The 21,887-nt window shown below is 47.9% G+C and overlaps 1 protein-coding gene and 1 long non-coding RNA gene across 5 annotated transcripts; both read left to right on the forward strand.

Annotated features, from left to right (window-relative positions):
• Positions 1 to 1,980: 1,980 nt before the first annotated feature.
• LARP6 (La ribonucleoprotein 6, translational regulator) lies at positions 1,981 to 14,055 on the forward strand. Of its 4 annotated transcripts, XM_081839070.1 has the most exons (4): positions 9,270 to 9,485; positions 9,874 to 9,921; positions 11,888 to 12,083; positions 12,767 to 14,055. In XM_081839070.1, the coding sequence occupies exons 1-4, from the start codon at positions 9,451 to 9,453 to the stop codon at positions 13,856 to 13,858; spliced, it is 1,371 nt and encodes a 456-aa protein (XP_081695196.1). In that variant the 5' UTR covers positions 9,270 to 9,450; the 3' UTR covers positions 13,859 to 14,055. The 4 variants fall into 4 exon arrangements, with proteins under 4 accessions (XP_081695198.1, XP_081695195.1, XP_081695196.1 ...); XM_081839072.1 differs by lacking the exons at positions 9,270 to 9,485; positions 9,874 to 9,921 and adding an exon at positions 1,981 to 2,049; XM_081839069.1 differs by lacking the exons at positions 9,270 to 9,485; positions 9,874 to 9,921 and adding an exon at positions 2,374 to 2,776.
• Positions 14,056 to 16,528: 2,473 nt separating this feature from the next.
• On the forward strand, positions 16,529 to 21,538 carry LOC309328902. Its single transcript, XR_014150872.1, has 5 exons — positions 16,529 to 16,645; positions 17,108 to 17,183; positions 18,408 to 18,486; positions 20,080 to 20,169; positions 21,420 to 21,538. It is a non-coding gene; the product is annotated as an uncharacterized lncRNA (long non-coding RNA).
• Positions 21,539 to 21,887: the final 349 nt, after the last annotated feature.

The raw sequence follows: 21,887 nt of genomic DNA on the forward strand, positions 1-21,887 counted from the left end.
AGGCACCTGCCTTGCTCCACCCCTATGGCGAGGGCTGGGGAACATGTGGCCCACCAGATGTTGCCGGATTCCTATCAGGCCCTGGCCTCAGTGGCCAGTACTCAGGGATGGGGGAGCTGGGCTTCAGCAGCATCTGGAGAAGATGCCATTGCATTATTTAAGGACATCAGAAGAATCTGCTGGATTTAGTTGAGATTCCTGCACTGCAGGAGGTTGAACTAGATGAGCTTTGGAGTCCCTTCCAACTCTACTGTTCTATTATCTAGTCCAGCATCCTCTTCTCCCAGTAGCTGACCAGATGCCTGTGGGAAACAACAAGGAGGACCTGAGCACAAGAACTGCTTCCCCTCCTGTAGTTTCCAGCCAGGAGTACTCAGAAGCATTGCTTCCTTCAGTTTTGGAGGCAGAGCACAGCCATCGCTACTACCAACCATGGATAGTTTAAATATGCACTACATGAAAAAGTACTATCTTTTATCAGTCCTGAATCTTTCAACATTCAACTTAATTGAAAGTCCACAAGTTGTAGGTAAAGGTAAAGGACCCCTGGACAGTTAAGTCTAGTCAAATTTGACTATGGGGTACAGCGTTCATCTCCGGTGTTTGTCTGCAGACAGCTTTCCAAGTCATCAAAACCATGAAGCCTCTTGAGCTTGATGATCCTAAGGTCAGCAATTCAAATCCACACAATGGGGTGAGCTCCTGTGGCTTTGTCCCAACTCCTGCCAGCCTAGCAGTTCAAAAGCATACCATCGTGAGTAGATAAGCAGGTGCTGAAGTTGTAGCGCTATGAGAGGCAGAAAAACTTTTCTCCATCCCTGTTCTTCCTGCCAGGCATAATTTTATAAACTTCTATCATGTCACCTCTTTCTTGTCTTTTCTCTGAACAAAAATGTCCCACTTGATCATTTTCACTCCCCTTTTCTGAACCAAGTTTGCCAGCTCTACAATATCCAAATGCGACTGTACAATCAACTTGTGTAATAGCATTCCATCAGCAGTTGCATTTTCCGTTCCTTTCCTATGATAGCATGGAATTTGCCTTTCTCACAGCTAGGTCAACATCTTCAGATGTCCACTATGACCCTAAGGGCTCATTCCTGTCAGTTGCTGCCAGTTCAGACCCTTGAGCATTTATATGAAGTTGAGGGGCTTTGCCCCGATATGTTATCATTTGACACTGGTTTAGATTGAATCACATCACCATTTTACTGCCTTTTCACTCCATTTGGATAGATCATTTTGGAGTTCTTCACAATATCTTTTTGTTTCAACCTGAACATTTTAGTATTGAAGACTTGGCCACCTCACTGCTCACCCCAATGCTCTCTCCATTCCAATATCTGACAAACTGTTCCTGCTTCCTCCAGCTTCTTAACCAATTCCTGATCTGCAAGAGGACCTCTCCTCTTATTCCATGGTTACTGCTAATCTTACTCATCAGTGAAAGCTTATTGAAAGTCCAAGGACCCTATGTCAACCAGATCACAGCTGTCTGTATGCTGGCTGATGCCCTCAAACCCCTGGACTAGGTTCCTGAGACTTGCTTCAGAGAGACCAGCTGACTATAAAGGAGGCCGGTGGGGTTTGGAGGGGGGCTGAATTGTGGGCACCTGACCACCTACCTGCCCCTAGAGCCACCATTGCTAGTTCCTTCCCTGGTCAGCCCGGTGTGGTGAGAGAGACCCGGAGTCGCCTCTCCCCTTGGCCCGGAAGCTGCCTCGGGGACCTGGCTCCAGTCCCGGCCTCGCCGGGTTGTGGCGGGGATTAAACCCGAGGAGCGGGCGGGGAGAGCCCTGGGCTCCAGGCCAGCGGGACGCGGCTGGAGGAGGCGGGCGGCGGCGGCGAGGAGGCGGAGGGGGACGCGGCGCCTCCCGGCTCCGGGCGCGGCATGGCGGAGGCGGGCGGGCGGCGGGCCGGGGGCGCCGGCCCGGTGGAGATCCGCGTCGCCGCGGCGCCTGATGCCCGGCTCGACGAGCCCGCGGGCAGCGGCAGCGGCAGCGAGGACGAGGCCGGGCGGGACGGCGGCTTCGGCGGCGGGAGGTCCAGGTAGGACGGGGCTTCCTCGGCGCCCTTCGCCCTCCACCTCCCGCTTGGGGGCTGGCTTGGCCTGGGCTGACTCCGCTGAAAAGGTCCCGGGCAGCGCCTGGCGGTGTCCCTCGCTCCCAAGCGGGCTGCCTCGCTGCCAGGCTGCCATTTGGCCACTGCAGAGCGAGCGGCATGTGGTGCCAGGCGGGAGTCCGCTCCTGAAGCTGCTCCCGGTCTTTCCCCCTCCAGCCCCGGCCAGAGGTGGGGCTGGGCTGGGCTAGAGCAACGCGGTTCTTTGCTGCTTCTTTCGTGAAGCCGTTTAGCGAGGCTTGACTCGCCGTATTTGGTGGATGATCCAAACGGCGCTATTAGTCCGCAATAGTGAATAAGGCTCACAATCCACGCGCGAAGTCTCCCGCTCCGGCTGGGGAGGCAGGACTCGAAGTCTAGGATTTCTGCATTTGGGGAATGGAGAGGTGTCAGCCCTTGTGAGGGGCTTTTGCAAAAGAAAAAGCCCGATGGCAAGGGGAAAGTCGCAAACTCTCCTTTACAGAAAGTGGGCGAGGAGGCAAAGAAAGATAGAAGTTTCCCCCCCACGAGCTTCCATAGGAAGTTCAGCGGTTTCCATCTATGATGGAGGGGAGCTCGCCCCGGAGAGCAGGCGGGTGAATCGGTGGAGCCGCTGGCTAAGCCTCCAGACCTGTGTTAGCTACAAGGAGGCAGTTTGGATCCAGCTCAGAGTGACCAGGTAACGTGCGCAGTCACCCTTTTAGGCACGCGTGGCCGTGTGTCTGTGATTGCATTTGCTATAATGCACTTCAGCTCATATTCCATCCACACAGTAACCAGCACCAGTTGCGTAGCGTGGGGGGTGCAGGGGGGGCCGGCCGCACCGGGCGCAACATCTGGGGGTTAGGGTTAGGGGGCGCAAATCCACGGGTTAGGGGGCGCAAATCCATGGGTTAGGGGGCACAAATTACTTGCCTTGCCCCGGGTGCTGACAACCCAGGCTACGCCACTGACTAGCACTAATTCAATGCACAAAGAAGACATTTCTATTTTTGGTATCTTGAGACCAAAGAGATGCGATGCTGAGTGGTATCAGGATTCTTTAAAAAAAAAATGGTGGCAGGTGTGTGTGTGGTACTCCATCAGGTCCACAGAATATCAAGAGAGCAGGCTTAAGTCTTTCCTCCCCTTCCATGAACCCCCCACCCCCAACTCGAAGTGTCTAAATTTGCTCACCTGCTACTGTCTGTCTGTCTATCTATCTATCTATCTATCTATCTATCTATCTATCTATCTATCTATCATCTATCTATCTACGGTATCTATCCATGACCATAGGAAACTGTCTTATTAAACCAAGTCCCCCTAGCTCCTTACTTAGGGGCTTCAACCCGAGACCTCCTGCATGGAGAGCATGGGCTCTGCCGCTGAACTCTGCCCTTCTCCGACAAACTCCACCATGATTGCTAAAGATGCATTTGGTGTCACATCCAGTTTGGCTCTGCCAAGATGTGAAGAGAATGAGGTCCATAAAAAAACCAAAACCCAGTCCTCCTTATAGCTGCCCTTTGGGCATGGGGGCGCCCTTTCCGTGAAAACGTTTCTACCCCAATTCCTCCCTGTCCTGTCCCCTCACATTTGCCCCTCTCCAATCGCGCAGTCTGGGAACTCCCAGCATTCCCTTCCCTCTGCTGTGCAGGAAACAACTGTTTAGCCAACACTGGAACTGTTCACCTTGGCAAAACTGCTGCCACCTGCCTTCCACCACCAAGGAAGGAACAGAATCTCAGCCGTGACTGTCGAGATGTTGCGGGACTCCCCCTCCCATTGACATCCCACCCAGCCTGGCCAATTGTCAGGGGTGGTGGGCAGAGGGCGGCCCCCACGGTTCCGTTGACTCTGCATGCAGTTGGGGAAGCGGTGCGCACGTAGCTTTTGCCTTATCCATCCTGGTGCTCTGCTTTGATGTGTTTCCTTCCCAAAGCAGCTTTGATTCGAATTGAGGAAAAGTACGACCTCGCGTTTTAAGCAGGCCATGTGTGCACAGCCTCAGAGTGTTGCAGCATCTGGAAGAGAGAATAACATCCTCCCCCCCCCGCGCCACCCCCGTCGGGCCCGCCTTCCCTTCCCCCCCCCTTGCATGATGTTTTGCTATTGCTCCATATTCGCTCCTGCTATAGATGCGGTTAAAACACCCCCTTCCATAAACAACGCAGAGGCTCCCCTGCCAAGGGGCACGGGGGCTAGCTTCTCCCCCCGGCAAGGAGCGGGCGGGTGCCCCGCATCCTCAAGGGGATCCTAGCGCAGTAGCTGACGCAGGCGCCGCGTGACGCGACCCAAGAGGCTCCCAAATCCTGCAGGAAGCTGGGCGCAACTGGAGCCGGATGTTGCACCAAGCGTCGCTCGCCCTGTCCTCCTCCTCCTCCTCCTCCTCCGGTCCAGCCCATCCATGCGATGCTGCAAAGTCGCCTTTGGCCGGGAGCCTGGCAGACGAGAGGAAGGGATCTCCTGCTGACCTGGCACTGGCGAGGGGGGCGGGGGGGCTGCGCTGCGCTGTAATCTGATGCCCCCGAGGAGGAGAGGAGGAGCAGAAGGAGGAGGTGACCTCCGTTACTTTTCCATCCCGCGAAATCCGTCTGGCTCTGCTCCCTGGTGCGCTGGGAGGGTGTCAGCAAGCCACCTTCGGAAGCGCTTACAAGTTCGGGGTGGGCAGCCGGTGGCCCCTCCAGATGGTGCGGGGCTTGAACTCTCCGGTGAGGAGGGTTGATATCCAGCAACATCTGGAGGGCTGCACCTTCGCCAGCCTTATTACCGATGTTGTCCTCCAAGGGGGGGGGGGCGGTTAATGCCGGCAGCTAAGGATGTGCCAAATGAGTTTTTCTTCACCACCCATAAAGTTTCTGCTTTCATGAAGAACGTGAGGGGGGGGGGTCCTTTAGTCCTACCAGCTGCTCAATGCAGGATCCACAGTTACAGCCTCCCTGACAGATGGACCTCCCACCTCTGCTTAAATACCTCCAGTGAACTATCTGGTTAGATATTCTAAGATAACATAAGTAGAATTATTTGTAAGTACCAAATTGGCCTAGGAGTTAAATATGTTAAATTGTATAACATTATGGATAGAGAACACTATGAAGAGAGAGACAGATGTTATTTGAATAAGTTCATTTTATTCGAAATTAGATATTGGAAAACTGCTACAATGAGTTATATGGAAACTCAGCTAGGGAGACTTGAGGAAGTCATCCAATAATGATAATTAAAGTGGGATGTTAACAGTTAGGATATATGTTTGTTCATTTGTCTTTTTAATATTGTAATGTTTTTCTTTTATGTTTCTTATAAATTTGGAAAATTAATTTAAAAAATTGGGGGGGGGGGAATTAAATACCTCTAGTGAAGGGAGTTTGCTCCACTGTCAAGCATCACCACTGAGATGCTCTGCCTCATGTTGAGCCCAGATTTGGTTCCCTGCCTTTCCCATACACTGAACATATCTGTATTGTCTACATAACAGATGTTTGAAGTCAGGTGTTTGAAGTCAGCTTATCCTCTGTGCCCTTAATGTTCTCTTCTCCAGGTTAGATATACCCATTCCTTGTAAGGCTTTGCTTCCAGGAACCCCTCTGGACCAGGAACCCTGTGGCCCATCTAGTCTAGCCCAGCATCCTGCTTACCATGGTGCCAGACCAAATGCCTCTAGAAAGCCCATAATCGGGCCCCAGAGTGAACCCCTTTGTTACTTCCTAGCACTTTATCTTCCCTTGCTAGATGTGCAGGTTCCACTCCTCCCCAAATTTGCCTGATTCACTTTTAAAGCTATCTAAGCTAATAGCCAGCACCACCGCTTGGAACAGTGAACACAGAAACTTTTTCCTAAGAGAAAGTAGCTTCCTTGATGAAATGTTATGGAAGAAATACAGTAAGATGAATGAATCAAGAAAGGAAAGTCATAGATTTAGGGAAATTGTGTCATAACAAGGTGATCTAAAGTACATAACAAACAGCAGACACAACCACTTCTAATTCTATTGCAAATTCAGTTCAGGGTCATTAATCTTGAGAAGTGAATTTATGATTCTCCTGTGCAAGAGAGGAATGGGCAGTGGTGCCAGGGCAGGACTTGGGGGCAGATGCACAGTGCCCCACCTGTCAAATGAGCAGGAGGACTCCCAAGGGCAGTAGGACCAGCTTATCACATTTGGAAGTGGGGGAGGGGGGAGGGAGAGAGACTGAAGCCATTAAGTCCAAATTCTAAAATCACCTAACTGCACCACTGGGGACACCAAGACCTGTCACCTTCCACACCCTTTAACTGGAGATTGCACCGGACTACACTTTACAAATCCACTTCAGACCATGGGTTCTTTAACTGAAACTCACATCAATGTGGCTATGACTTTCATTTCAGGGAGTGTATGAGTCTCTGCTTGCTATCTCCAAATGACACTTGGAGAATGGGAGAGTTTTGGCTGTGCTGGATGTATGGGTGTGTGTTGCAGTCTTATGCAGGCACGCATGCACACATATGAACGAGTGACCTGCTGGGCACCTCTTTCCATCAAGACTCTGGAGCAGTGGGCAGGTGGTTGTTTTCATGGTGGAGGAAAAAAGATTAGGGTGGCTGCATCACTCAGAGATTAGTGAAATAGGGCAGGACGGCCTGTTAGGAAGCTGCTGTTAATTAGTGTGATTGGCTTGTTGAAGTCTCCCTCTGGACTGTGACGCACTACTGGCTGCTTGCAAGGAGTCACCTAGAAATAAATGGATCTGGAAGATCCTAGGCATAATCTTGGATTGCCGCTGTCTTAATGAGCTGACACTGGGCATCCCCCATAGCAGTGGCGTAGAATAGTAGCTCTGCAGCATTCTGTGCCTGTCTCTAGGGTGGCTATCTAAAGAACTTTTAACTGAGTTAAGATTAAAAAAGGATGTGTACAAAAAATGGAAAAGGGGGGAAACCACCAAAGAGGAATTCAAACAAATAGCCAGCACGTGTAGACACAAAGTCAGAAAAGCTAAAGCACAGAATGAACTCAGGCTTGCTAGAGAGGTTAAAAGCAACAAAAACGGCTTTTATGGGTATGTTCGTAGCAAAAAGAAGAACAAAGAAACAGTGGGGTCACTCAGAGGAGAAGATGGTGAAATGCAAACAGGGGACACAGAAAGGGCTGAACTCCTCAATGCCTTCTTTGTCTCAGTCTTCTCCGATAAAGAAAACAATGCCCGACCTGAAGAATTTGGAGCAAATGATTCAGCAGAGGAAACACAGCCCAGAATAACTAAGGAGATAGTACAAGAATACTTGGCTAGTTTAGATGTATTCAAGTCTCCAGGGCCAGATGAACTGCATCCAAGAGTATTAAAAGAACTGGCAGATGTGATCTCAAAACCACTGGCAGTCATCTTTGAGAATTCCTGGAGAACAGGTGAAGTCCCGGTAGACTGGAGGAGGGCAAATGTTGTCCCTATTTTCAAAAAGGGGAAATAATTACCGCCCAGTCAGTCTGACATCAATACCAGGGAAGATTCTGGAGCAGATCATTAAGCAAACAGTCTGTGAGCACCTAGAAAGGAATGCTGTGATCACCAATAGTCAGCATGGATTTTTGAAAAATAAGTCATGTCAGACTAACCTGACCTCGTTTTTTGACAGAATTACAAGCCTGGTAGATGAAGGGAACGCAGTGGATGTAGCCTACCTTGATTTCAGCAAGGCATTTGACAAGGTGCCCCATGATATTCTTGTAAAGAAGCTGGTAAAATGTGGTCTTGACTATGCTACCACTCAGTGGATTTGTAACTGGCTGACTGACCGAACCCAAAGGGTGCTCATCAATGCTTCCTCTTCATCCTGGAGAAGAGTGACTAGTGGGGTGCCACAGGGTTCTGTCTTGGGCCTGGTCTTATTCAACATCTTTATCAACGACTTGGATGATGGACTCAAGGGCATCCTGATCAAATTTGCAGATGACACCAAACTGGGAGGGGTGGCTAACACCCCAGAGGACAGGATCACACTTCAAAATGACCTTGACAGATTAGAGAACTGGGCCAAAACAAACAAGATGAATTTTAACAGGGAGAAATGTAAAGTATTGCACGTGGGCAAAAAAAATGAGAGGCACAAATACAAGATGGGTGACACCTGGCTTGAGAGCAGTACGTGTGAAAAGGATCTAGGAGTCTTGGTTGACCACAAACTTGACATGAGCCAACAGTGTGACGCGGCAGCTAAAAAAGCCAATGCAATTCTGGGCTGCATCAATAGGAGTATAGCATCTAGATCAAGGGAAGTAATAGTGCCACTGTATTCTGCTCTGGTCAGACCTCACCTGGAGTACTGTGTCCAGTTCTGGGCACCACAGTTCAAGAAGGACACTGACAAACTGGAACGTGTCCAGAGGAGGGCAACCAAAATGGTCAAAGGCCTGGAAACGATGCCTTATGAGGAACGGCTAAGGGAGCTGGGCATGTTTAGCCTGGAGAAGAGGAGGTTAAGGGGTGATACGATAGCCATGTTCAAATATATAAAAGGATGTCACATAGAGGAGGGAGAAAGGTTGTTTTCTGCTGCTCCAGAGAAGCGGACACGGAGCAATGGTTCCAAACTACAAGAAAGAAGATTCCACCTAAACATTAGGAAGAACTTCCTGACAGTAAGAGCTGTTTGACAGTGGAATTTGCTGCCAAGGAGTGTGGTGGAGTCTCCTTCTTTGGAGGTCTTTAAGCAGAGGCTTGACAACCATATGTCAGGAGTGCTCTGATGGTGTTTCCTGCTTGGCAGGGGGTTGGACTCTATGGCCCTTGTGGTCTCTTCCAACTCTATGATTCTATGATTCTATGATTCTATGATTCTATGATTCTATAACTCTTAACAAAGAGTATACATAAAATTCATCCTTCTCGTCTATCAATTGGCCTAACGTTAATATGGCCGAATTTATTCAGCTCTTCCATATCCCCATTTATTTCCCTATTTTTAGAGTCTGCTCTGCCCACAAAGTGTGGGAGAAAAGGTCAAATTATTTTTTTGTGTTGCCATATTATTCAAATTGATGATAATGTTTCAATAGCATCCCAGGTATTATTAATGTGTTTTGATCCAAGTGCTCCCCATCTTTCTAGAGGGTATACATAGCAGTATTCCAAGATAACCTAGTTTGGACAGTTTTTATCAGTTATGGGTCTCCAGAATCAAAAGCGAGGATTCCTGTGCTGAATCTCAGTTGGAAGGGACCAGTGCCACCAAATGTCCAGCTTCTAGTTGAAGCCAGCTGGGCCTCTGTAACACGGTGGACAACCTCCAGAAGATCTCCATCATAGAGCTGGGATACAAGGGCTCAGGCAACCCAAGCCCCTCTGTATTCTGCTTCTGCCCAGTGTGGCTGATGGAACCTCCCTTTTGAAATGGCAGGAATGCATCTGCTATTGAATCCATGTGTGTATGTGAGCAGTGGAGCAGGTGGAGAAGGAGAACCCCCCCCCAATGCCTCCACAGAGCCTAGCAATCTGCATTTGAATATCCAGTGGGGGCTGGTAAGGGAAGAGGAGGGGTGCAAAATTATGGAGACGGCAAAATCCAAAAAAGAAATGATCAAGGAGCCAGAAAAACAACCACATTAGATTGTGACTCATCTGCCTGTGAATCATCAGACAATCCAAACACAGGCACACGTCAAGGCTAATCCTATGTTCTTTGCCTCTCCAAAGCTGCTGAGGCACAAGAGTATATTGCACTCTTCAGTGTGATATATTCAAAAAACACAATCTATGTTTTTAAATGGGGGGGGGGAGAGCAGTATTCAGCATCTTTGCTCTCTTTTTTTCCAGACCAAGTGACACTTGTAAGACAACAGCACTTGATGAATCATATCTCTGGTGGGCCATCCGTTTATCAAGACCTGGCATAATTCCACCACTTAACAAAGTAGTTTTTACTGCCCTTGAGGACTAGAGAGAGGTGACTAAAATATGTGTTTTTTGTTTGCAGAAGATGTAGTGATGGATAAGGCTGTCAGTGGGTGCTGTTAATATTAGGAAGGGGCTTTCTCTGCACTGTTTCTGATGCCTGCGTAAAAACTTTTATGTTTGGGCAAGCCTACCCAGACATGTAATTCATATATATATATATGTGTGTGTGTGTGTGTGTGTGTGTGTGTGTATGTGTATGTATTTGTTTTTAAATGGTTGACTTTGAGCACCCTCTATCTCTCTGTCTCTCTCCCTCTCTCTATATATATGGGGGGAGACACCTACATGTCTCCTGTTTTAAAAACACACTTCCATGTATCTGGGGATTTTATCAGTATTTTCTTTGGAATATTTCATATTGTTTTATGTAAAGCACTTAGAGACTTTTGTTGATTAAAAATAGCCCCAAAAATAGCCACGATGGCCATCTGCACCCTCCAGTATTGGGCGTGCTTAGGGGCACAAGAGGGGAGGAGGCTGGTCCTCTTAAATCCTGCCTGGGGCTCTCCAAAGGGAGAGGCTTGTTCACTGTGAGAACAGATGGGCCTGTGGTCTAATCCAGTCCTAGGGCTCTTATTGGGTTCTTATATAGGATTGGTAATTGGTGCCTTAAATTGTTCTACATAAGTTGCAGGATTTAGTGTTTCATGGCTTTGGATTTCTGCAAAGTAAAAATGTGTTTTTCTGGGCCTGACATCAGTAAGTCAAACAAGCTTGTCAACCCTGTGAAGTGCACAGATTTTATTATTATTACCATTTTGTCATCATTCCCAGGGCTGGCAATCATGTCCAGTTCTCCCTCTAATACATGGATTTCACATGCTTTCTTTCCTGCTCTGTCACATTGTGACACGTGAATGAAAATGGACAACCTCATAAGACTTTGGTTACCATCTAAAATTGCTACTGTTCATTAATGTTCTACATACTGTACTTGATTCTTACAGACTTTATTCTTGGCAACCCATTACATTTCATTGATTTTGTTTTCCTTTGGGCCTGATTCATGGCGCCTTGTTTTCTTCTTTTAATTTTAAAATATGATTGTAGCGCCACTCAAACAGGTGTAGAATAGCAAAGTGCTATTGAAGCTTTTCAGTGCTAGCATTGCCTTTGAATTAGAAGCTTCCGCTTGTGGCTTTTAGAAGTACAAAGGTTTAGAAGTACAAAATCAGTCACTTCTAGTTCCCTGCAGGAGAGTCATAATGGCTGCTCTCCTACCAGTTTTATTTTTTATTTTTTTATTGTGAAATAGTTATTTTGGAATAGCAAAAAGACAGTATATCACAGTAAAGATAAAGAAAAACAAAACCAGTAATTAATCTGGATCAGGAACCGACAGGCGAAGGAGCAATTAATCGGTAACAGCACTGTCACACTAAACAGGAAGCAACAGCAAATAGAAGCTACAAATGGGAAAATAATAATTAACATTTCTCAGAACATTGCTTGAACAAGGCTTAATTCTGAGGAAACATCATAGTAGGACCATTGTTGCATAGCTGCACATTAAGTGTCACATGAAACCTATCTGAAGAAGTGTGCATGCACACGAAAGCTCATACCTAGAACTAACTCAGTTGGTCTTTAAGGTGCTACTGGAAGGAATTTTTTTATTTTGTTTTGACCATGGCAGACCAACACGGCTACCTATCTGTAAATGAAACCATCGTTTTAGTTTCCTATTCAGGTGATTCCATTAAAAGAAATGCTTCTGTAGGTCAGAAGGACTCTCTTCTGAAAGGAGCCTTGCAAGAATGATTCCACCTTGCAGCAATATTTCCCTTGGAAGAAGCAGAAATGCAGGTGTAAAATTGTAATAAGACATCAAGGTGTGTTGAGCAATATTGTCTTCTTTTCTCTCTCTTCCTAGTGGTGGTGAGAATGATGGGGATGACTTTGGCCACAACTGGAAACCTCCGGAGCAGGAGCTGATCGTGAAGCTGGTGGCCCAGATTGAGTATTACTTCTCAGATGAAAACCTTGAAAAAGATGCCTTTCTCCTGAAGCATGTTCGGAGGAACAAGATGGGATACGTCAGTGTCAAGCTCCTGACATCTTTCAAAAAGGTGACCTTTGTTGCATGGTGGCTGCAAAGTGTTGCTTCAACCAGAAGGGCCAGCGGAGTCCGTTCAGGCTATGCTCCTATATGCATATGGTTTTCCCTTCCTGTCCCTTTTCCCTTGTGTGTCAGCCCAGAACTTGGATACCGGAGGGCATTTCCACGATAAGAAAGCTTTGCTGTCTTTCAATTACATGGGCCATGCAGGCAGCCTAAAGCTGCAGGAGGCAGTCATAGAATCGCAGAGTTGGAAGGGACCCCAAGGGTCATCTAATCCAACCCCCTGCAATGCAAGAATGCAGTCCTGGCTGTCTTGCAGGATATGCAGCTGGCCCAGCACAGAGCCACTGAGTGTCCTGCTGCTCCCTCCAGCAGCCTGAAGGAGGTTGTGTGTGCCTGTGTCCCTTGGTCTGCCAGGCTAATGGCAAATTATGCAAGTGAACAAAAGCTTCTCCCATTCACTCATGGCTATGTCATACTATTCTGGTGTTTTGTTTATTTGTTTCTTTGAATTTCTCTAGTACCCTTGACCTGAGGATCACAGGGCTGTTTACAATATAAAACCACAAAAGACATAACATAGAAAGAAACGAAAACAATACCCTCAACAGTTTAAAAGACCATAGATAGTTCAAGTGGGAGAAGAGGAATGTTTTTGCCTTTTCTCAATGAGCTACCTTTCCCTTACAGGTAAAACACTTGACCCGTGACTGGAGAACCACATCTTATGCCCTGAAATATTCTGATGTTTTGGAGCTGAATGAAGACAACAGGAAGGTCCGTCGTAACACTCCTGTCCCCATCTTCCCTAGCGAGAATCTCCCAAGCAAGATGCTGCTTGTCTATGACATCTGCTTGGTTTCTGATCTCCATCCTCCAGATGGAGGACAAGAGAATGGATGTGTTCAAGAGAAGATAATGGAGCATCTCCTCAAAGCCTTTGTCAGGTTTGGTGTCATCTCGTCGGTTCGCATCCTCAAGCCTGGTCGGGATCTTCCACCAGATATCAAGAGATTCAGCAGCCGATACAGCCAAGTGGGAACCAAAGAATGTGCGATCATCGAGTTTGAAGAGGTAGATGCTGCTATCAAAGCTCACGAGTCTATGTGCATCAGGGACAACGAAACTGCCATGAAGGTTATCCTCATTGGAATGAAGCCTCCAAAAAAGAAGGTCCTCAAAGACAAGAACCGTGAAGAAGACTCCAGCAAGGCTCTCAGCAAAACGCGTTCAGTGAACAAGAGGGTTGAAGAACTTCAGTTCATTGGTGATGAATCTTCAGCCAACAGCTCCTCCGAGCCTGAGAGCAACCCAGCATCACCCATGTCTGGGCGCAGAAGCAACTCTTCCAACAAATTGAGTCTTTCTGCCTACCAGAACAATCATCTTAGCCCAAACGTGTCTCCAAGATCCAGCCCTTGGAGCAGCCCTTCTGCACTGCGTAAAGTGTCCAGGATGTCCCCACTTGCTGGAGAAGGAAGGCTTAGCCTGAGCACCAGCCCTGAGACATCAAGGAGATGCATGGATTATTCATCGGACAGTAGTGTTACTCCTTCCAGCAGCCCGTGGGTCCAGAGGCGGCGGCAAGCTCAGACACTGACACAAGAGAAAAGTCCTGTAGGCAGTCCAATGCAGAGTCCCAAAATACCGACTGCAGTTGGGTTACCCGTTGGCGTTCTGCGTCTGCCCAGGGGCCCTGATGGTACGAAGGGATTCTATAACTGCCACGAAAGGAACAGGCCCACAAAGAACGAAGAAGCTTCGTGTGGTGCATTGAACTGATGGACTGTTCCAGTGTTGTCTTCCTCAAGGACTTGCATTGCTGTAGTATTTTCCTTTTTTTAAAAAAAGCTTTTCTATCTGTGTAGCTTTGTATGTTTATATTCGCACTTAAATCTATATGTTGTCTTCATTTTATTTTATTTTGGCTGAACTCTCAGCTCTGCTGCATTTTACTTCTCTTTTTTGTACCAGGAATAACCAAAACAAAAAAATTCCTTCCAGTAGCACCTTAAAGACCAACTAAGTAGCACCTTAAAGACCAACTAAGTCAGTTCTTGGTATGAGCTTTCGTGTGCATGCACACTTCTTCAGATACCGCACCTTAAAGACCAACTAAGTCAGTTCTTGGTATGAGCTTTCGTGTGCATGCACACTTCTTCGGGTATCTGAAGAAGTGTGCATGCACACGAAAGCTCATACCAAGAACTGACTTAGTTGGTCTTTAAGGTGCTACTGGAAGGAATTTTTTTGTTTTGACTATGGCAGACCAACACGGCTACCTATCTGTAACAGGAATAACCAAACACTTTAGGGGGGAAACCTTTTTATTTTGCAAAGTGCAAATATATTTTAGTGTGTGCAATGCTCAGAGTTGTACCCATTATTTTAACAGTATGTCGAAGCCTCTCTTGTATGTAATCTTTGAAAGGAACTCTGGAGTTTCTGATATATTGCTAGCGTTGACTGTCAAAAAGACAATTCTGAGTGTTTTTTTAGACAAAAAGTGTATTGGTATGAATAAAAAGCCACAAACATTAAAAAATGTTTTATCTCCTGGCTCATCAGGCTTCAAGCCAAGCAGCTGTGGATTGGATTGTGGAATGTATAAAACTGTTTTCAGACATGGGTTTGCTTTGTCTTCTCCTGCCCCGCAGGACCCTTGAGTGTTGCAAAGAATACTGGGTTCAGCAAAACTAATATGGAGTAAATTTTGGGGCCCTGCTATGATGGAAAATATTTACACAAATTCTGAGGGAATCTGTAAACACTTGAACCAAAATTTGCTACATTCATCTAGGTTGGAGGTGGGGGAAGTTATTGGATCCCTGTGGCACATTCTAGGGTAGGCCATTAGTTTGTGTGGGGTCACCCGGTTATTTGGACCTAGACATTGCCCACCTGCATAATCTGAGAATGCCTCTGAGTGGGCATGGTTGTGTATTTCAGAGAGAAACCAGCAACAGTGGGGTTGTTTTTATTCAGGTAAGCTGTTCATGATCCTTGATAAGATTTTGTTCTGAGGAATCTAAAGGTTACTGGGAAATACAGTTGGGGAAAGTGATGTGGCAGACTGCAGGACGTGAGATGCTTATGTGTCAGACTTTGGGGAATTAGATCCCTTCCCCGGTGGCAGTGATTGTAAGATCAAACAAAAGGAGCATTCTTATCAGAGTTTCTTTAATAATCACAGCAGGAGACAAAGGAATGCATATCTCCCTAAAAAATGGTGTTGCTCCCAGTGAAGGTTCACCCCCCCCCCCGTCTCCATTAATCTATGCCACTCCTACGTCGGGTAATCTGAGCTTGCTGCTGTTGCGCTTTTTTTCTATCACTCTCAAAGCCTGTCTAGTCTTAGGCGAAGGGGGGTCAGGAATGCTGTCCAAGGACACTGAATCTGCCAGCTGTCTCTCTCCTGGTGTTTCCTCTTCTAGCTGCTCCTCACTCACTATTTCCCAGCTTTCCCCCTCTAGACTATGCCCTTCTGCAAACCACTGTTCTGCATCAATACTGTCCTCCTGCCCTTGGGAAGGTTCAGGAGAAGGGGGTGGGGCTCCCACCATTCCTCCTCAGTCCACTCCCTGACACCATGGAGGAAAAACAACTACCCTGCCCCACTACGGAATGGATGGCAGGGCCAGCCAAGGAAATTTTGCTGCTAGAGGCAAAGCAGAAAATGCTGCCCCCGCTGCTCTTATGTGTGCACCTGCCACCCCCAACTCCTCTACTGCCATGAACCCACTGCCAATGGTTTTTTTCCAGCCGGAACACACTGGATTCGGAACTCAGTTCCGGCACCTCTCTGGTGGGTGCCATTGCCATTCTAAGAGAACAAGGGAGGGTGCTCATGGTGAATTCCGGCACCTCTTTTTCTAGAAAAATAGCCCTGCCCGCTGCCATCAGCGCACAGCAGAGAAGCCAACAAGCAGAGGAGGCTCTCCACAAGGCTGGATGTGCCAGCCGCCTGCAGCAATGGCCTCACCTCACCTCATGAGCAGGCGACCTTTGAGATGCCTTCCCATTCTGATTCTAGAGCAAGGGAGGGGAGCCCTTTTCAGCCCAGGACCACCTTCCCTCATGGGAAGCCTTCTGGGGGCCACATGCCAGGAGCAGCAGGGCCAGAGGCAACAGTGGGCAAAACAACAGATGCAGCTCTTAACCGTTGGTAAGGCCAGTTGCATTCCAGCTACGTCTGAGGTTTTCCTGTGCCCACCTCTCCATCCAGGCAAGGGAGAGGCAAGGCTGGCAAGGGGTGTGGCCTGGAGGGGGGCTTAGGGAAGATCTGGGGGGGGGGCAGATAGTGAGGTCTGGGCCCACAGGCTTCTGTGTTCTGCTGCTTGTGAATAAACAACTTTTCTACTGCTCCAGCCTCCTAATAAGTCTTGGTATCCCATGGGTCCAGCCTGGCAGTGAAGCCACACAGCACAATGGCCAATCAGCTTCAGGCAGGAGCCATTGTGAGATCATGGGTAATACGTATGTAGGGTAACAGTGGTATTAATAATAATAATAATCAGACCTAGGGCCAGCCAAGTGCTGGGATGAAGACAATATGGCTTTCCCCTACAGGTAAGTGTCATCTGCTCAGATGAGGTGCCTTCACACTGAGGACCTCCCTGCTTCTGGGACTGTGATAGAGGATCTCTAAAGCAGGGTGGGGGACCTGCCAGGGTCATCCAGATGTTGCAGGATGACAGCTCCCATCCCTGCTGACCACTGGCCATGCTGGCTGAGGCTCAGGGCCGTCTTACCCATAGGTGCTAGAGGTGAGGGACACCCGGGCGCTGGGCTTTCAGGGGCGCCAGGCCAAGAGTTTGGGGCCCGAGGGTTGAGTCTGGGGAACAGCCCGCCCGTTGATCGGAGCGCCGCAGCAGGCTCTTCTACTGTGGGTGGCTCTGCAGGTGGAGGAAATTGCCCTGCTGGGTGGGCACAGCCTTTCTGGATTTCTATTGTAGTAGGTGTAGGATTCATTTGTCAGAAAAGAACAGGAAAGCTAAGCCCTGCTTGTCCTCTGTCATGCCTTTTTCACAGAGCTTACCTGCCTCCCTATGCCATCGCCCCAGAATATGGCATCCACAGGCCCGCCTGCCTCTACGTTCCTAGTCCTGTAAGTATGGATTCCCCTCCCCCCTATTTGTTTGTTGTCTTGGCCTTGGTGTGGCTCCAAGCCTAGACAATTGCATTATGAGCTCAATGCAGGGCTGCCCTTGAAGAGTGTTTGGGAGACAATCTGTTTCCTGGCTGAGTTGGGCGACCAAAAGTGCACATTGCCCATGGCTGAAAGTCTGGATTATTTCCCTCTGCCATATACAGGGAATGACCATCTTGCTCTCAACCAAAACACGCAAAACTGCTGATGCACACAGCTCTTTTGGCCCCAGAAGGGGCCGGAATGGGCTTACATGGAACTGCTGACACATACGATAACCCAGAACACAACCCCCGTACTGCACTTGACACGGGCAGCTCTATGGTTTGGGGCTCTGAATGTTTAAAGGACTGTCCCTGCCCTGTGCCCCATTTGCAATTTATTTGAACAGCTGAGACTGTCTCCTTGTGTCTACAAGTCTAATGGCTTTGAAATGTTTTTCCTGACTCAGCCGGGACCCAATTTGCAAGACAAGCTTCCAGTGTAGGAACCTCTTGGCATAACTGCAAACTTCAATGTGTGTTTTCCTGAAGATGCGTAATCAACTTGGATATCTTTTATAACCTTGGTTTGTTCTCTCGCTCTTTCTCTCTCTCTCACCCCAACAAGTACTGATAATTTATTCTGTTTTCCTCAAAGTAAGCTTGTATATAAAGCTGCCATTGATCCACCCACCTCAGTACAGTATTGTCTACTCTGACTGGCAGTGGCTCTCCAGAAATGGGAAGCTATTTAGGTGGTGATGCTGGCGGGGACTGACCCTGACACCTTCTATGTGCAAAGTCAATTGTTACCACTAACGTAGCTATAGGCCATAACCTCCATAACGGAGGTGATTATGATGAACACAGCAGTGCAATTTTTGAAAATTAATTACATGTTAAAAACAACAAGACAAACGATTATTACTGAAGGAGTGTGGGGAAAGCATGTTGGTAATGCAGTTGGGGGCGGCCCGTGGCTCAGGGGCAGAGCTTCCGCCCACCATGCATGCGGAAGTTTCTTGGTTCAATCCCTGGCATTACCATGGAGGCCGAGAGAGAGTCCTGCCTGAAACCCTGGAGAGCTGCTGCCAGCCAGTGTAGACATTAGTGAGCTAGATGGGGAGATGGGGGCAGATGGGCCAACTTGGTACAAGGCAGCTTCCTATATTCCTAATTTTATTTTATTGTCTCCTTGAAGATTGTAGACTACCGTGGATTCATGAGAGAATGCATTAAACACCGGGGAGCCACGATCATTGATCTGAGTGAGGCTACAGGTAAAAGCCTTATTAGGATTAAGCTGATGTCTTGAAGGTGCCTTCATCCCTCCCTTGTTGCCACCCAAAAGCCATAGAATGCGATTCCCAGGAACGCCTTGCCAAGGTTTCTGCAAACATCTTGTACTTGAGGCATGTTTGTTTGGATTGAAACTGGAAACACAGTTCACTCTCCGCTACAAATTGCCCTGGAGATTTGAAAACAGGATAATGCACCTTGATATAAGTTCATAGTGTTTTGTGCTAAACAAAGTAATGTATAAAGTCAGTTCTTGGTATGAGCTTTCGTGTGCATGCACACTTCTTCAGATACACATCTGAAGAAGTGTGCATGCACACGAAAGCTCATACCAAGAACTGACTTAGTTGGTCTTTAAGGTGCTACTGGAAGGAATTTGTTTTGTTTTGACTATGGCAGACCAACACGGCTACCTATCTGTAAAAGTAATGTATGTTTATTATGCTCTAATAGGAATATGTTCTGTTTTTTAAAACCCTAATTACTGATTTAATTACTCATTTTAAAGAGTAGTGATTTTTAATGATGCAAGTTTATGTGAATTCTGTTAGCTTAAATTTTGTTCTCTCGCTTTGTGCTGCTGAGTCTGAAGACCAATGTAGTAAAAGAGACTTGATTCTGCTCTCCCAGTTTTCAGACATGGAGTCTTTCCAAGCCCAGGGAGGCCAGGGATTGAACCCGAAGCCTTCTGCACACAGGGCATTCTCCCACTGACCTGCAGCCAATTGTTGTTGTTGGCATCTGTCTGTCTCAAGAGACAATGGAGTGCACCTCCGGGGGTGAAGTCATGTTGCTGCATTAGCAGCATTAGTGACCTCCCTGGGGCGCAAGCCTGAGCAGTGTGTAGGGAGGTTCTGGGCTGCCCAGACGACAAGATCCCCTCTTGGCCTCGATGATGTGATCCCAAGGAAAGCAGAACAATGCCTTTGGCACCAGCTTGCGTTGTCAGTGTGATATTTGCTTTGTTGACAAGTATGCAGGCAGTGCATGAGTAGAGGCAGGCAGATGGCAAGGCAACAGGTCTCCCCAGGTTCTGACCGCAGTTTCCACCACATCCAGCAAGAGAGATGAACTGCTTTGGAGGAAGAGCTGCAGCCAAGTAGAAGGTCCCAGGTTCCACCCCTGGCACCTCCAGAGAGGGTTGTGAGAGTCCCCTGCTTGAAATCCTGGAAAGCAGGCCCATGTCCTGATGGGCAGTGCTGCCCCTGGGTCTCACTTGTATAAGGCAGTAATTTCTGTACTGCTCTGTGTGGGACCCAAAGCTGCGACTAATGGAGAAGCAAACTGTCCTCAGGTGCTGACTCTGTGAGCCCCTCCATCCTGTGCTCAGGCCGCACATAGGGATAAATAAAACCATCTATCCTAAAGACACTGCGGTCTCTCTTGACCTTCATTCCAAGGAAAGTGAACCCCAAGTAAAGCGCTTGGAACCCTTGGAGTCTCTTGTTGTTTGGAGATTGAGGGGCATGTATTATGAAGATCAGAGTGCAGCACCCTCAATTCATTCCTAAGAAGAATATTTTTTCTTCCATACATGGGAAACTATGCTAAACTCATCACTTTCCTTTCTTCAGGACCTGGCCTTACGTGGGAACAAAAGTGGATCAATTATGTCAATGTTGTCAATTCCGTCAAGCCCTGGAGAGCAGCTGGCAAACCCTTTGGTCAGTGCCTGGGTCTTTCCCTCCTTTCTCACCTTCTTTTCTTTCTTTCAGATGATACAGCGTGTGGTTTTCAATGCTAGCTCTGCCTGCACAAAACAGCCCCCTTCAAGATGTGACTGGCTTGGTTTTATTAATTTCAGCAGAGCTACTTTGAGTAGGATTAGCTGAATACCACCTGCAGGTTCTTGGAGTGGGTTTGGGCCAGTTCACACATGCATGCCCAACACTCAAGCAATGCCTCCGCCTGTGCGAATGTGGTCACAGGACTTCCTCTGCGTGAAGGATCATGACTAGCTTGGACTAGGGAGGCCTGGGTTCAAGCACATGACGGCTATGCTTTGCCTCCACAGCCAGAGGCAGCAATGCTTCTGAGTATCAGTCACTGGAGAGCACAAGAGGAGAGGAGGCTCTTGTGCTCAGAGCTCGCTTGCGGGTTTCCCCCAGGCATCTGGTTGGCCCCTGTGCAGCAGGCTCTTCTTAGGTGACTTTGGGCAAGTCATGCGCTCCCCTGACAGGGTTGTTGCAAGGATAAACAAATAATGAAATGTGATATATTTCATAGGAACAGAGGAGGCTGCCTTATACGAAATCAGGCTATTTTGGCTGCATAGCCCAGTATTATTGACTCTGACTGGCAGCAGCTTTCCAAAGTCTGAGATAGAGATAGGTCTATCTCCGTTACCTGGTGTTTGGTTACTTTCATTCAGGACTGAATGGTGGGGGGCGGGGGGGGGGAGATGTCCCTGAGAAGGGGAGTGAAGGTGGACAAGGATCTGGAAAGCAAATTCTATCAGTAAAAGCTGTTAGGAATACTATTGCAGGGGTGTTGGAGTAGATGACTTCTAAGGCCCCATCTAGCATGACACCCTTGCAAAGCTTGCAGGCCTAAGTCAAGGGCAAGGAAACTGGCAGCTGCATACGTCCTCAGTATGCCCTCCTTGCCCCAATTTTAAGCTTGAACAAAGCCTTTGTAAAAGACTGCTTGAGTGCCTACTGGCAGTGCTGATGGCCATTTCCAGAGAGGCAACAGTGGGCTGGGAGCAGGATCCCTTTCTGGGCACCTGCAACCCTCTGCTGGAAGGATGAAGTCAGGTAAGAAGCCTCCCTAGCTTTTGTCCAGGGATACCTTGCACTGTGAGATGCTCCACCTGCTGCATCTGCCACCTGGGAAGGCAAGATGCCCATCTTCTCTTGGGGCTTTGGCTGTGAATTATTTCATACAATTTGCAACTCTCTTTGGTATTTTGTAGTGTGTGACCGATTCTGGCTCTGGACCAGTTAAAAGGCAAGCAAGCAAGATAAGGAAGAAAGAAAAGACCTAGACGGCTTCTAAGCTCTTTGTGCTTTTATTAAACTTGCCAGCACCAAATGAGAATGTTTTGCTGGGGTTAAGCTTGAACCTGCAAGTGGTAAAATGAAAACAAACCAGAGCAAGAGCAGTCATTTGACAAGAGTGGATCAATGTTTACCGTAAACGCAGCCCTCTTAAGCATTCCTGAATGGACCTTTGCTCTTTGGAATATTCTCTGCTCTGGCATTTACTCATTCCCTTTTCAGGGAGATGTCACTCATAAGGTTATTACAACAAGCTGAGTTTACAAAAGCAAAAGGTTACAATAGGATGGAAAAGACAACCTCTCTCTTTTGAAAAAGCTGTTGCTGCTTCTCCTCCTCCACCCTTTCGACAGAAAACGATGCTCTAGGAGGGAGGGGCCACC

Source organism: Podarcis erhardii (assembly GCF_964252035.2).
Source record: "Podarcis erhardii genome assembly, chromosome: 14".
In the NCBI taxonomy this organism is placed as follows: Eukaryota; Metazoa; Chordata; class Lepidosauria; order Squamata; family Lacertidae; genus Podarcis; species Podarcis erhardii.

Bases quoted from the DNA above. Each gene is read 5' to 3' on its own strand.
- LARP6 (XM_081839069.1), top strand. From the start codon at position 2,547: ATGGCAAGGGGAAAGTCGCAAACTCTCCTTTACAGAAAGTGGGCGAGG. The intron at 2,777-11,887 runs GTAACGTGCGCA...CTCTCTTCCTAG, and splicing joins ATCCAGCTCAGAGTGACCAG to TGGTGGTGAGAATGATGGGG. The intron at 12,084-12,766 runs GTGACCTTTGTT...TTTCCCTTACAG, and splicing joins TCCTGACATCTTTCAAAAAG to GTAAAACACTTGACCCGTGA.